The sequence below is a fragment of the Actinia tenebrosa genome, unplaced genomic scaffold, assembly GCF_029948245.1.
Source record: "Actinia tenebrosa isolate PJP-AT-01 unplaced genomic scaffold, QUT_ActTen_1.0 PGA_scaffold8__29_contigs__length_14323225, whole genome shotgun sequence".
Lineage (NCBI taxonomy): Eukaryota > Metazoa > Cnidaria > Anthozoa > Actiniaria > Actiniidae > Actinia > Actinia tenebrosa.
Genome location: NW_028292585.1, coordinates 7,599,855 through 7,615,251, shown reverse-complemented (window position 1 = coordinate 7,615,251; position 15,397 = coordinate 7,599,855). Strand labels below are relative to the sequence as shown.

The following is a 15,397-nucleotide window of genomic DNA, read 5'->3' as shown; positions in this document are numbered from 1 at the left end:
GCGTAGTAATGCAAACGATGGTAAACACTAATCATGACTAATTCTAGTCTCAGGTTTTGACATTGTGAAGACTGTAGGAGAATTTTGAGCTTGTCGTAAATGTTTGTGATGAAACCACCTGAATTTTATCTACTTTTTGTGGCAAAATGTTTGAGAAATTTTATCGAAGATCAATATCAGGATAAAAGAAAAGCCCATTGCCTCCATTGTCATCAATGATTTATAGTGACGGAGTTCCTGTGGTTTTCGTGGTAATTTTTGCGCCAAATCGCGCCTGCTCTTCCTCTCTTTAACTCAGCACAAACAACTGGTGTCTGGGACACTAGCAATGCTATGCATATACTCATATGAACAGAAAAATAGTATATAATTCTAAGATTCAACTTTAATGTCGATATTTGCAGTGAAATATACATTGTCTTCGTTTTTAGTTTTATTTTATAGAAATTGAAGAGTTAAAGTCAAATACACAGATAGTCTACCTCCACATTCACGCTTTTAGAGTCGTCACGCAATGCTCTCTCCCTCTCTTTCGAGACAGAGCACTGTGTGACAGATCATTGCGTGACTCTCAAACGAGGCCTGCTTCAAAAGAGCATACCTTTGAACTGACAGTCTGACTGTCAAAATAAAATACACCATATTACAGAACGGTTATCGTATGAATGGGAAACTTACGGTACTGACTTGCAGCACGTAGACGGCACGTCACAGCCGTAACACTCAAATGGCTTCCAATGTTTTCGACTAAATTATCCAATCACAGCAGTACGGCTACATACAGTAACGTTCCCCACTCATACGAAAATCTCTCGAAGTGAGACCTATAAATAATATATATAATCGTGATCTACACGATGTATTTCTTATTGCTAGTAAAACTTACGTATAATACCTGAACGCGTTGTATAAAATTACAAATATTCCATTTACACAAGAAGAGTTAGTATCGTATGAAATCTGGAAATTTACATCACGGTCGTCACAGGAAACCCAAGCTTAGCTTTTGTGGGACAGAAAAACTAAAGTCGGGGTTCCTGTGGTGATTGGTTACTTAACTATGACGTGTCAGTGTTCTTATGATGGATAATTTCTAAATCGCCTGATTAGGTGAGAGATAGTTGCGAAAACTTCCATGGAATCAATTCCCTGCTAGCGGAGTCTCCCTCGTTGGCCATTCTTTACAGAGAATGGCCAACGAGGTCGACTCTATGTAATGAATGGAATTTTGAACACTATTTTATTGGTGGAGTCTGCTATTCCATCCACACTTGAATATGCCGAGTTCAGGTTTCCCCAATTTCAAGCCAAGTGTTATTCCCTAGAGTATTGTTTCTTTGTTTAATGGTTACTCATCAGAAGGAGCATGAGTATAGACCTCTTGCAGCACGTCTTGATGCAGCTCAATTTGGAGGACATAACAATAGGTTTCCAATTCTAAGGAGATTGAAATCCTTTTGTTTTGTTCTCCAAATTGAGCTGGTTTGACGTCACATGCAAAGGGTCTATAGATACAAATCAAACAAAAGAATCTCATTCTCAAGAGAATGACACGTGGTCTGAAATTGGCAAAATATTATGCCTAGGTGCACTAGGCCCACTATATTAAACTTCAATTCCAGGGGCTTCAAATAGCGATGGAACTGTTAGCTGTAATTCATAGCTGCTCCCGGAAACAGGAACGTCTGCTTCAAATATAAATTCACTGGTGAGACTAAAAACTATATACAGTTCATAGAAATGTATTTGAATTTTGACAGGTGAATCTGTGATTTATTCTGGCCCAGAACACCCGAACTATGATTTCGTCGATGCTTTGTTTTTATTCTAAATTTTGATTGGTTGCTTTGTAAAAGGACCCAGGCCCAGATGGTTTGTCCGAACAGCAAGACCGATATAAATGTGAATTAAATAATTCGGATAATTCACACTATTTCAGTAAATAATCACAGGGGCCCGGATTTAATTATCATCCGTACTCACTAATATTCCTTCCCAAAATGTTTTCTAAATAAGCTTCGGAGGCTTTATTATTTTGTATAAGATTTTGTGCCAGAATATTTAGCATTTTACGCACATTTGTTTAGCAAAAGCTAGTTTCATACACATCAAGATTTTTCTCGAGCTCGCTCAGTAATAATATACTGTACTTACAAAATATTTGAGATATAACTGATTGGCTGGCTACCGTGTTTATATCAGAGGACAGAGACGCGCTCGCGCAAAGTCGTTCAAAAGTATTTATAAAAGCAATATGAAACGGCTGCTTATGTCTTTATACTGTGATGTAAACACTCTGGGAGCTGTACAGCACTCGTATAGCAAGAGCTTGCTTCTCTTGTGTTCTACAGTTCCCAGAGTGCTTATATCACAGTACAAAGACATGCCATCGTGTTTCATTTAAATTCCTTAAATAAAAACAGATGCTTTCTGTACGTATAAGCATGAAATGAGGCTCTGAATTGTTTATGAACGGCTAGTTCTTGCAATTTATAAACATGCGCAGAAGATTTAACTTGGTACGGAAACTTAAACAAAACAAAGGAATATTGCTTGCAGACAAGCAAGAAAAATCTCAACTTTTGCTCTAAAATGTTTCGTGTTACGTGGCCTTGGTGCAAAACATTGCTGAGACTTTTACACGGATGATGATATTGCGAATGTAATATTTACAAATGAATAGTATGGATTATAAAATAAATGAACGCTATTGCATGTCATGGGAAAACAGCTAAGTTGGAGGACAAAACGAAAGAATTTCAATTTCCTGAGAATTGGATACCTATCGTTACGTCCTCCAAATTGAGCTGCATTCCCACGTACCACAAGGGGTCGATAGCCTCGTGTAGTCTCATCTCGGTGACAAAATGTCCCGTGGGGAGAGGACATAGGGAGTAACGTCTGCACACCGAGGCTATGATGTCTTCAAAACTTGTATAGTTTAATCTCCCAGTGGTTTTCCTTAATGTCGTCAGCAATGTGTGATCACATGGATGAGAACCTAAAACTTCCACACTAATTTTGCCTCGCTCAAATAACTCGGATCCTCTTTGAAAATTTGAAAAGATAGAAAAGATTCCGTACAACGAAGCGAATCCCAATAAAAAATCCATTATTTTTTCATAAAACTCAGAGTCTGTAATATTTTTGCATTATCTTTGCCACTTTTACCCGCGTTATCGTTGAGTATTCTTGCTGCTGATGAAGCATTCTGTTGAGAACTGTCTCCTTCTTCCCAGTCAGGGATACTATGGCGTGACGCAGCAGACGGTGGAGCCAGCCAATCAGGTAGTTGATCCTCATCCTGGGTTTTTGCGGGCTCTTTGACCGTTGGGCTTCTTGGAGGTGTTTTTAGTCGTCGTTGCCGAGTTTTTTTCGGCGAAACGGTGGGTGAAATAGCTTCTTGAGAGTCTATACTTTTATTAAAAATATCTGTGGTGGAGGTCGGTGCCTCGTTGATACTTCCTGAAGCTCTGCTATTCAAATGTCCTTGACTTTTTAACAAATCAAGAATAGTGGAGACCTGTTGCTCCAACTGGGTCATTTTCATGTTCATGACTTCAATTTCACGTCGGACTTCGCCTTTCATTTCCGATAAGCTCGATATGACATCAACCGAGTCTTGATAAAGTTCGGCTTTGCCTCGGAGTTCTTTTTTATTGGTATCTGGTAAAACCATTCTCTCAATAGAGTCCTTTTCGTTGAGATCAGTGAGAGAGCTCGGACCAGCGTCCAGGTACATGTCTTGAATGTCATAGGTTTGGACAAGTTCTTCAACAAGACTCAGCTTTCGTCTGTTTCTCTTGCCGAAACCCACACCACTGATTGGCCTCTTTTCGTCTGTCTCTTCGTTTTGTAGCGTTATACTCTGGGTTCTTGGACGAATTTTAAGCTAATTTTGAAAACAAGGGGAAAAATTGTCATTTCAGTTTATGCTTTTCTAGTTTTTCACCTGCCAGTCAGTAGTAAAAACAAACTAGACGCTCTCAGATCGTGAACTCGGGCTGCCAAGGGCTTGTTTGGCTGTGTTATTCATGAGCCTAGTGGCAAAGCGCATGCGCCCTAGACAGTAATTAGTAATTTGTGGCGGATAGAAAAAATAAAAATAAAAGCCAATTTATGCCTCAGGCATTCCACAGGAAGCCCGAGTAACAAAAGAATAAAACCCTATGACATACCTCATCGCGTAAATTATAAGAAAGGATGAGATTCTTGGCAAATTTAAAAGCAAACTCCGGGTAAAACTCAAGCACTTCAATCAACGCGTCTCTCTGGATGCAGTGAAGATCGCTGTACGTCAGAGCATGGACATCAACCGCTGACTGGCCGACCGTGGACTCAGTACAGATATTATCGCCAAAAACATCACCTTCACCTAACAGTGTCGTAAGAAGAAGTATTATTTTTATAATTCTTGCCCGAAGCAGTCTTTTTTTCTTCTTTTTCTCCTCCTTAGTACTCCTCGGCCACTCGCTACACAGGGTATACATGCATCAAGAGTTTCGGACTACTGCTCTACGCGCATGCTCAAAGAGGGGTCAAGAAAGGGGTTCATGGGTTTTACAAATTGCTTTATTTTGGTATATTTGTTTTGGAACTAGCTTAACGCTACTTGCTCTTGATTATTATGCCTTATTAGTATAATACAATTAAAAAATAATCAATTTTTACAACCAATGGTCGCACTTGAGCATGCACTTAGAGCAGTAGCGTCACGGAACTCTTGATACATGTATAGCGCTTAGTGACAAAATGTTGGACGCCCATAAATTTTACAAATGATTTTTGGGAAAATCTTGTTAGCATTTTTTTACTAAAGCTACTCGCCTAAAAGACCAACGACAGCCTCCCCCTGTTTGACCTCAAGCGAACCACGTGCTATGAAGTAAAGAACGTCCAAGCTCTCTCCATGATGGATAATTCTATCGTTTGGGGCCACGTGACATATCCAAAAATTTCTGGCGATTGCACGTTTGATTCCCATGGAAGCTTCTCGAAAGGCTGGGTTGTTTTCCAGTACAACTCTATTCATGTGGACACAAATGTCAGCTTGGAGATCCTTTGGGCAGAACTTGAGGACCTAGTGAAAAAAAGAATTAAATATAATAAAGATTATTACGATTGCACTAGGAATACTGCAGAGTACTATCTTGGGCCCACTTTTTACCATCAAAGAAATAATAAGATTAATATCATTACTATATAATAAAAAAGACAGCTATTGTTAATGGAGTTCCACATGTTCTATTCTTGACCCTTTTTTAAATTATAAGAATGCAGCGTAAACGACGAAAGTGCTATATTACTATAAGACCTCATAACCCTAATCATTTAACTACTGGCATTTTAAAAGACACCCCGGCTTCCCTTTGTTCATATCATCAAGCTCACTCACCTCATCTGTATCAATGCCTTTACTGGTAGCCCAAGTGGACATGAAGTAATCAATAATACGATCGGCGAGGATAGTAGGTAGTTTATAGATTTTGCTGAACTGCTTCATGTTGTCGATGATCGAATGATACTTTGCTGTGTTCTTTTGAGATTGTTGTAAGATGGCGGACACTTGACCGAAAATCAGCGAAAACAAGATGGCTAGATAAGGAAAATGATAAAACAAGGAACATCAGAAGCTCAGATTAGGCAGTACGAGGTTGAGAAAAGACTGGGTATAGTTGGCGAAAAAGACGTCCCGCAATGCATTGCAATGCCAACATGACCTAGTTTTTTCCTTGATCTCGGGATGGCTAATGGATGAGGAGGATCATGCTGCATTGTGCAGAAACGATTAGGAGAACGCCCCGAGTTATGCTCCCAGATATCTTTGCGCGACGAAACCCTTCCCAGTCTCCTGTCCTGGTTATGAAATTCAAATTCACTTTAATCGCTGAAGAGATAACATAAGGATAGTTACGGAACACGCGCAATTTGCAATGAGAACCTAACTTATCTATACAAAATAATTCTTATAGCAGACATTTATTAACAAAAAACAAAGTAACGCATACAGAAGTAACACAATACTCACATCCTAGTAGCATTGTCACGCAACCAAAAAGCTTTTCGGCCGTGGTGTTAGGAGAAATGTTTCCAAATCCAATGGTCGTTAGACTCGTTAAAGTGTAATAAAGAGCAGATACATATCGCGCTGGTATAGTAGGTCCTTTAGTCAATGTTCCGTTCACAACAACAAATGGTGAATTAATCTGGTTCGCTAGGACAAAAAGCCATCCATATGATTCATATTCATCATATTTGACTGCTATGATGTAAAAAAGACATGCCATCCAGTGTGCTACGAGACAGAATGTCAGCATGAGAAGAAAGAACGTTGATGCACCGTATTCGAGGTATTTGTCGATCTTCCTTGCTACTCGACCAAGCCTCAATAACCGGAAGACTTTTAAAAAACCAAGAAGATTTGTTATTTCCTAAAATCAAAACAGAAAAAAAGTCAATTTAGGTAAGCATTTGTTTTACAGCCAAACGCTTGGGCTATCTGTAGCATTTCGAAACAACCCCCTTTCTTATTCGGCAAATACCGCTTTCAACTTTGACGACAAACGCATTTGTTCAGGTTCAATAGGCCCTTTGCAGTTAACGATCACGTGTCTGTACTGGACTGCAAAATTTTTGTTTTTATATTAAATTGGTGATTCTTTTTAGCTACTTGTAAAGAACTAAATGAAAACATGTGTATCCAGTGTGTTACGAAATGCAGTTTTATTACGATCTCTCGAAACAGGTTATAGAAAGTTTGTTTGCAGTCCAGTAAATTTCACCCATGGGAATCAAAATGTTCATTCATTTGCTCTCAGTGAATTAATCAGCACGTGATTGCTTAGCTGCAAAGGGCCTATTAGCCTCATGTTAGCAAATCATTAGAAAAAGTCAACTGTAATGTAACTTGCATGATATCAATGTTTTGAAATCCCAAGGACTTTTAATGGTATCTTTGATAAGCTAACTTGTAAACGAGGCTAAACCTGACTGATGAGTCTGCGGTCATCAAAAACAGCGGTATGCATCGAACGAGGAAAAGAGCTATTCAAGATTAGGTCTTTAATAGTGCAAACCACTTACCGGTCCAGCTCCGTTGATAACAAAAAACAAAATTCCGTACGGTAGTGAGGAGGCCAGATCCAGCACGAACCACGTTTTTAAATAGTTCATACGTATCCTTTTCGGGTCATCTATGAGCTCTCCGTCATTACCAACATACGTGGTATGAAAGTTCAGTACAATATCGGCTATAAAGAGCCAGTCGACCAGCATATCGATGACCGTAAGAAAATTCGGGTTGTACTCGAAGCAAACAATGAAAGGAACACTGACAGTAGTATAGAGCGTAAGAATAATTATCAGCCAATCCCATGATGTCTTGAACGTACTGTAGTGGAGAAGAATTCTGGACGGTGTCTCTGGGATGTCTTGTTTGTACTCAGGGATTATGTCATCGTTCAAGGACATCAACTAAGGAAAAATGAGAATTCAAGTGATCATTTTATGGACCGTTTAAGGAAGGTGTGATTAATAATGTCACAGGAAGCACAAAAGGCACAGGAAGCCCAAGTCAGAAAATCAATTCTGTTGAAGTCATCGTTCAATAACAGCAATTAACTAAATAAAAGAAATCACGTGACCGTTTTAGCACAGTTTCCAGGTTATGGATGAAGATTTTCTTCAACCTCAGGAAGCCCAATATTGAACACAAATGATCTACTTCATTTTTGAAGAATTTGTTTAGATGCAACTATTTTTCTTGATCATCCTCTGATTCAACTCTTGCCAGAATTCTTGTCGGCTTCATTCCAAAAATCATATCGCCAACAGAAAAATAATCAAAAACAATAACAAAACGACCGATAAAAAAGGAGAAAAGAAAAAGAAAAGAAAAAGAAAAGAAAAAGAAATAAAAACGACAACAATACAATTTGTTGAAAACAGGAAGGTATCAAGATGGCGCGTCGTTCGCCATCTTCAGAATCTGTAGAATATGCTCTTACTTCTCTTGTGTCATTAAAATGGCAACAATTTTTATCAATATTGCCTTATACATAACGAAAGAAATTAGATGTAGCATTTACAAAAACCCATCTAAATATAAACCTCGAATGAACCGAATTTCCCTTACTGCGAGTAAATTAGAGAATGATACAAATCTATCGCATTGCAACAGCTATGCATTCCCATGAATATTTTTCGTACGCTCGGCGTTGTCCTTCGCGGTAGACAGGAAGACGACAATTACTCCAAAATCTAAAAGCCAATCTCAAGCGATTCAACCTGGACGTTACGGCTTGTTTTGATACGAACTACTAAGGTCTATCTATTTTCCATGCTATTCAAATGTTTTTCATGCTGTCAGTTATTCATGACTCGGTAGATTTTTTTTGTGCTCTTGAAAAGGCAGCGAGATAAGCTACAGAGTACTTGTATCTAGACATTTTCGTGTGTTGAAAGTTAAACATAAATTCGACACAAAATTAATCTGAGCCTCTGACTTCAGTGAAAAGCTGTGTTTCTTCTAGCAAAATAAACTTTGTTCAAAGAAGTCTTTAATTTCGACTTATTCTTCATGTTATTTGACTTGGAAATTTATTTTTAGATACTTACTTGTGAGATGCTTCCCTTCGACATAATGGAAGCAGGCTGGAGTAGTTTTACTTGGATTTCTTTGACATGACCTATCACGCTAATTGCTGAAATTCTTCTCTTCATCGAAAACACCGATTCACTTACTGATCCATTTTCAGTATTTTTTTCCATTTAAGCTTAAAAAGAGTTGCTTTTAGCAAAAAATGGCGGCCAACCTTCGCAATTCCTTTGAGTCTTTCTTCGCTAATGTTGTTTCGATTCCCTTGTAGATGCATGAAGGACTTTGAATAAATTTTCTTCGCATCCGGTCAATTTTAGAGGAGCATATTGACGATATTTTAATCCAGTATTTGATCGAATTGTTTAATTGTTCGCCATTTGCCATCTGTCAGGTTTCTCATAGCTGTATTGTCCAAGATTACCTTCGTTATTGTCTGTGTTTTTCCTACCTACAGTTTTTTTACATCGTATTTTTTACTCAAAATATTAATTTTTCCAAAAATTTAATTGTGAATTTTTTCAGTTTATATTTATTTTGTAGTGGACACGGTAATTGCGTTAATTGCTACTAAAACTCAAACTGTTTGTTAACAAGACTTAATTGATTTTGCCATTTGATTGGATCATAGAACAAAGTATATATGGAATATTCTTTGGAATAGACCGATAGTGAGGCTAGATAGATTACTTAATCCAATATGACAGTCTTTCCAGCTGATCTGACGTCATTGCAAAACTGAGGTGCCATTGGTCACCGAAAAAAAAAAACATGTCCGCCATTAGACTTTTCTCAATTTTGATTGGCTAACACTTTTTCTCAGATCAGTCGGCGGAGGCTCTAAAACTTCTTAAAAAACGACAAGTAGGGTTACGAGTTGAAAGTTCGTTACATTATAACGAGTAGAGAAAATAATCCAGGAAAAGTCTTTCCATCGAATCATATATTTGTCTTTAAAAATCCCTTCAACGTCAATTCGAAATTTGAGTTTTTCGGATTGGAATGAAATGGATGTTCCGGTAAATTAAAACCGTTCTTGAGCAGACGGCGCATGCTTGATTGATCTATACTGCTGAACTTGAGAGGCGAAGGTTGAGAAAAATATTTTTCAAGAAACCGCAAAAAGCATTGACAAAGGCATTAACAATATTGGCGGGAAATGAGAATACGCGTCTGTAAATTGCTCTTGAGCTGAGTGTTCTTGCTTTTCAAGCAAATACCGATGAAACGTTAAAGCCAACTTCTTGGAAATGACTTGATTTCGTTTACTGTATCATCAAACACTGAATGGATGGAAGAGGCCATCATGGTCTCTTGATGGATAATAATATCATATTATGGACTGAAATTTTTTTTCATTTTTAACCGTTTTTTTGGGGGGGCTATATTTTCCAAGCTCGTCGTCGCCATTATTTTGTACGATGTCAAAGAGTACTCACGTGATTGATCTGTTGGGCGTTCTTTTGTGACGTGCTTTTCTGTTTGAAGGCTACCAAGACACTTTTGGAGTTTCTTGTGAGTGATTTGTTTAGTCTTGCCCAGCCCTTTGTTCCTCCTGCATCTGAATGAGATAATAAACATGTAAACAACAGGTAGACAAATGATGGTAAAAAGATAAGCACACAGACAGACAGACGGACGGATAGACGGACAGACAGACAACAAACGGACAGACAGACGACCAGAAAAACAGACCGACGGACGGACAGACAGAAAGACAACCAGACAGACAGACATGCAGAAAGACGGACAGACAGGCAGACATGCAGAAAAACGGACAGACAGACAGACGGAAGTATGGTCTTAAGGAGACACATCAATATTCTCGACTTTCACATCCCCATAATACTTTGCGTCTTTGGGAGTAACCAGAGGGTAAAAACCCACTTATTTTGCGGAAGGCTGATCAGACAATGTTGAAAATACCTTGTTTGGTTTTCAAAGATAAAATGAAGAAGTAAAAAACTCCACTCTAGCCACATATGATACCATGCCACATATAGTTTTTTACCTGTTCCAGGTATGGGGTCTTTGTAATCTGTAATGTCTTTAAGGGTGAATAAGAATAATACCACCTCTCCTTTCTCGTTGACGATCGGTCCAATATGCAGCAGACACCACATAGGAGTCCCTGTATTGATACAGAAGATAGTAAGGATGTGGTGGTGTTGGTGGGTGCAATAAAGCTTTTGTGTCAACACATAAGGTAGTAAAGGTGGAGAGGGTGCAATGAAGATCTTGTGACTGGTAAGACTGGTCGCAATGGGGAGGTGGATGGGACAGCGAAATTCTTGAATAAAAGGGGAAAAAAGTTTTTATTTGGGGGTTGGGTTAAGGGAGGAAGGGTAGACTAAGGTTGGAAGGGAAAATAATAAAAAAAATTCCGCTGGTGTAGGGTTAAGTTACTCCAACATCAGCAAGGGTGGGGTGATGAGTTGTGTAGGACCACAAAGGTCGTAAGGTTGGGGTGGCTTAGGATCATAAAGTCCTTGAAGAACAAGGACTTTGCTACTCACCATCTTTCTTATAAAATATGATTTCTATTTGTAAAGCATGTTTCTTGAGCAAAGCTTCTCGGATCTGTTTTGTAGAGTCGTCTTCTGTTTGGTCGCCGTAAAGAAAGCTGCAATCACAGCATTTTTTCATTACATCTGACCTCGCGAAGCCTGTCAACTTACAAAACCCATCGCTGCAGTAGACCACCGGGTTATCGAGGATTTGGGCATTACCCAAGATGAAATTGGGATCTGTTGTGTGGGAGAGATAAACAAAAGATATCACCTAATAAACTATAGGAAGAACTATGAGAACTACATATATGAAAGAAGGAAGGAAGGAAGGAAGGAAGGAAGGAAGGAAGGAAGGAAGGAAGGAAGGAAGGAAGGAAGGAAGGAAGGAAGGAAGGAAGGAAGGAAGCAACGAAGGAAGCAACGAAGGAAAGAAGCAAGGAAGCAAGGAAGCAAGCAAGGAAGCAAGCAAGGAAGGAAGGAAGGAAGGAAGAAAGAAAGGAAAATAAAATCTATTAACTGACCCCACAACTAGAACTAAAACAAGAACCCGAACTAGAACAGTCCGAACAGAAACTAGCCAAACTAAGACTAAGAGCCGAACTCGAACTAGAAATAGAACTAGAGCTTGAAGTAGACGGAACTAGAAACAGAAGTAGAACTGGAACTAGAACCGAATGCGCGAAATAGAGAGCCGAGAGATCTTTACTGCTTAAAAAAACAAAAAAAAAACCAAAAAAAAAAAAAAAACAAAAAAAAAAACGAAACAAAAAACAAACAAACAAAACAAACAAACAAGGAAATGTTTAGTGAGGGTGAGGTAAGGGCGGAGCCCACAAAATTAACCAATTTTTTTAATAGAAATTTTTGTACTTAATTGCTTTCGGCAGTCCTTGAAATAACCGTTTACCCCCTTCCCCCCACGGTATTTCATGCTTTTCCTCTTTTCTCTCTCTCTCTCTCTTCCTGTCAAGTCAGTTTATTTGTCAGTTTATTTGTGCAGTATTATTTCCATTTTTTCCACACCTTTTTATCTCCTTTCTTCTCTCCTTTCTTCGGGTTCTATTCCCAGACTCACTCGTCACATGTGAACAGAGTTTGTTAGGTTTCTCCCTTGATTCAAGGGTTCTTCTCTCTGGTCTCACGGCTCCGATTTTCCTCTATCCTCAAAACCTAACCGGCTGAATTCCAATTCGATCTGTGAGTTAGCCGTGCCCTGACTTTGATCAGCCCAAAGGTTGTTAATTTCTGGGTTCGATTTGTTAGTAAGCAGAGATTGTTTCAGGGTTCAATCTGTGAGTTAGCTATGCCCTGACTTAGATCAGCCAAGAGGTTGTTTTATGATGTCTATAATATTTGAAGGCTTTTTCTCAAGCAGCCTCACCGTTCTTCGTCGCCTAGCAATCCCATTATTATGTGTCACTATGGAATAATTCCACACCATGCAATTTATGACCGAAGACAATTCAGAGCTGTTCAAACTAAAAGAGGCGAAATATCAAGAACAAAAACCACACTAAAGCTATTTATCAAGTTGTCATCATCGAGAAAAGGAACTTGAAGAGTTGCACGTATATAGATGAAATGATATAGTTTAAAAGAGCTAGCACTTGTTCGCCTTGGGTATGTAATTCTTTTCTTCTTCTCTCTCACTTATCAGGTCATGAGTGATAAGATTTACAGGTTTTCTTCTGGTATTATCGATATTTAAGTTTTAAACTCCAAAAACGAAAAGGACAGAAGATAAATAATAAACATAACTAATAAAGAATAAAATGATTAAAAATTGTGTAAAATCTTTTTTGTGCTGTTAATTAGTTTCTGAGTCGAAATTCGAAGTTAAAATCATGAAAAATACAAGAAAAATCCTGTACTAGAACTAAAAAAAGCGAAAACATGTACAAAACAAAACTTTATATGAATTTATATGATAAATGCTGAATCTACTCGGAAAAAATATAAGAATTTTCGCAGAAGAATTCGTAGCTCAAGGAGTGCAAGACAAGAAAACTTCATTCCTACTTCTCATAGTCGAGAGCCACGATAATCGTACAATTAATTTGCGAGATAAGTAGTCCATTTGAAAGAGAGAAAGTCAAAATAAAACCTGCAATTTTAGGTCGATCAATATAACTTCTAATAGCTAGGTTTGCGGAAAAGATTATTATACCAAAACAATAATCTTAGATTTGCCGGCCTCTTGTGAGAACTTTAACACCTAAATTCCAGAATTTTCGACGGATCGATTCCCAGATTTTCTCGATTTTCTGTGAAATGATAATAACTGGTAATATCCTCGAGCGTTTCCGAATTTTCTGTCTGTCTATCTTTTTCTTTTTTTTATACTATAATTGCTTGTCGCCAAAAGATATAATTTTAGAAATTTAAAGACAATTTTCTCCTCAATAATCGCTAAACATTTACCCAAGGCCTGTCATATTTTGGTGTCTAAGATGTGAATAAAAGACATGAGAATAAATATATAAGTCGTAGAGACTTACGTAGCCCATTTGATCGACGAACGATGTTTTCAAGGAAAGTGTTCTGTGGAACCACCAATCCTCGCCGGCCAACAGGCATCACTTCTGTAGAGAAGAAAAGAAATATTTCCACAACACGGTTAAGAATTGTGTGGAAATAGCGAATAGTTAGAGGATCTACAATAAAAGATGGAGTGATAAGAGCCCCGGGAGACGAAATAGCCTGGTTAGAAACGAGTACCCGCGCTCGATGATATTATGGCTCTTTATGGTAAACTTTCTAGTCTCGTGCTGTCTTTGACGAAGTTTGTTGACATGAGGGAAAATGATAAATAAGCGGGGTATTGGGACTTTGGCAGATGTTCTTAGAAAGTCAAGACCGAAAAAAAAAATCATCAACATGGAGCTGGTGTTTGTTCTTTTCTCCCGCTAAAGACGAACTGTTAGATCAACGAGGAATTCCCTACAAATATAAAAATAAGAATTTTTGGGCTTGAAAATGATTTAAAAAAACACGAAATATCCGGTGCACGGCCTCTAAAAGGCACCAAGCTGAAACTGTCATGAATAATGAGAATTGGCAGCGATATATTTTGCACGAAAAAAAAAAGAAAAGAAAAAAAAAAAAAAAAAGAAAAAGAAAAGAAAATTAGTCGATAACTAGAATTAGTTTACTCATAGTCAATAATAATACCGTTTGTGTCGATACGAGAAGAATCGTTGAAACTCATATTGGTTCTAGAACTGTGCCAAGCAACGAAGTATAAGATAACGGCGACTCCGCAAACCTAGCAACAGCAGAACGACTGGGACGTTTGATGACAGACTATAGAACTTCCCTCAACGAAACGTACGGGATTCTTAACTTTCGTTGAATGGTTTCTAACTGATCTATCTCAGGACGAAAATCACCCAAGATTGGTGTTAATATGCGAGAATCAAGTGAAAACTTGCTTGGCATATGGCAAGCGTGATGATCATAATTATACTATTCGATCTTATTGGTTCCTGGCCGGCACAGTCAAGTTTATTTTATACATAATCAGTTGGCCCTCATGAATTTTTCAATTTTTTTTCTGGTCGTAATTTGTAAGATTGAATGAAATTACAAAAACCTTGGTCTACAGGCTATTGAAAATTAAATTTACCAAGCGAAAAATTAAGGAGTATAAGAAAGTTAAGACGAAATATTGCGAAATTACAAAGTTAATATGTACCACAGAAAACGACATTAAAATATGACATTTTTTTTGAATACATGCATACGTAGACGAAATGTTGTTAAACGTGGCTCCAAAACGGTCTCCTAGCGCTCATATGGAGAATTTCAATAAACACAGACTTTATAAAATATTCATGCATTGTGGATGTTGTATTCAGTTCCACGACTTAAGTACGAAAAATAAAAGGGAACTTGTTTTTTGACTTCAGCCAATTATGAACAAAATTGATAGTCATGTTTTCTGTTTTTTTTGTTTTTGCTTTTGTGTTAGTGAAATAAAGTTTGTCGACGCATAGTTTTGGTTAGGACTGCATGGAATAGTTTAGAAGATTCCTTTTAACTTGCCAATTAAATACGTTCATTGTTGTACATCCACCTCTGCAAGAACTTAAGATGATTGAAAATATTAATATTTAACCAACGTATTTGATGAAGAAATCAAAATAAGGATCTTAAAAGACCCGAATAATTATTAGCTATACAGAGAAGGAAACTGTTCTCTTAAGTAATTTTTTTTCCTACGTCAAGATTTGGTAAGATTAACAAAATTATTAAGAAATATATTTTCACGGTCAGATATCAAATGTTTTCT

The 15,397-nt window shown here is 37.8% G+C and overlaps 1 protein-coding gene across 7 annotated transcripts in view; it reads right to left on the bottom strand.

Annotated features, from left to right (window-relative positions):
• Positions 1-367: 367 nt before the first annotated feature.
• The window catches only part of LOC116287013 (voltage-gated delayed rectifier potassium channel KCNH1), a 50,553-nt gene continuing 35,523 nt past the window's right edge, over positions 368-15,397 (bottom strand). For 6 of the 7 annotated variants that reach the window (XM_089040820.1, XM_089040815.1, XM_089040816.1 and 3 more), the window contains 10 exons: positions 13,605-13,688; positions 11,113-11,343; positions 10,608-10,727; positions 10,036-10,157; positions 7,084-7,473; positions 6,029-6,431; positions 5,396-5,595; positions 4,828-5,080; positions 4,179-4,375; positions 368-3,892 (listed from right to left, as the gene is read on the bottom strand). In XM_089040820.1, the coding sequence (XP_088896946.1) occupies positions 3,113-3,892; positions 4,179-4,375; positions 4,828-5,080; positions 5,396-5,595; positions 6,029-6,431; positions 7,084-7,473; positions 10,036-10,157; positions 10,608-10,727; positions 11,113-11,343; positions 13,605-13,683 (2,775 nt within the window). In that variant the 5' untranslated portion in view covers positions 13,684-13,688 and the 3' untranslated portion in view covers positions 368-3,112. Of the gene's footprint in view, positions 3,893-4,178; positions 4,376-4,827; positions 5,081-5,395; positions 5,596-6,028; positions 6,432-7,083; positions 7,474-10,035; positions 10,158-10,607; positions 10,728-11,112; positions 11,344-13,604; positions 13,689-14,277; positions 14,646-15,397 lie in introns of those variants that run through there. The other variant, XM_031693620.2, reaches the window with a different exon arrangement.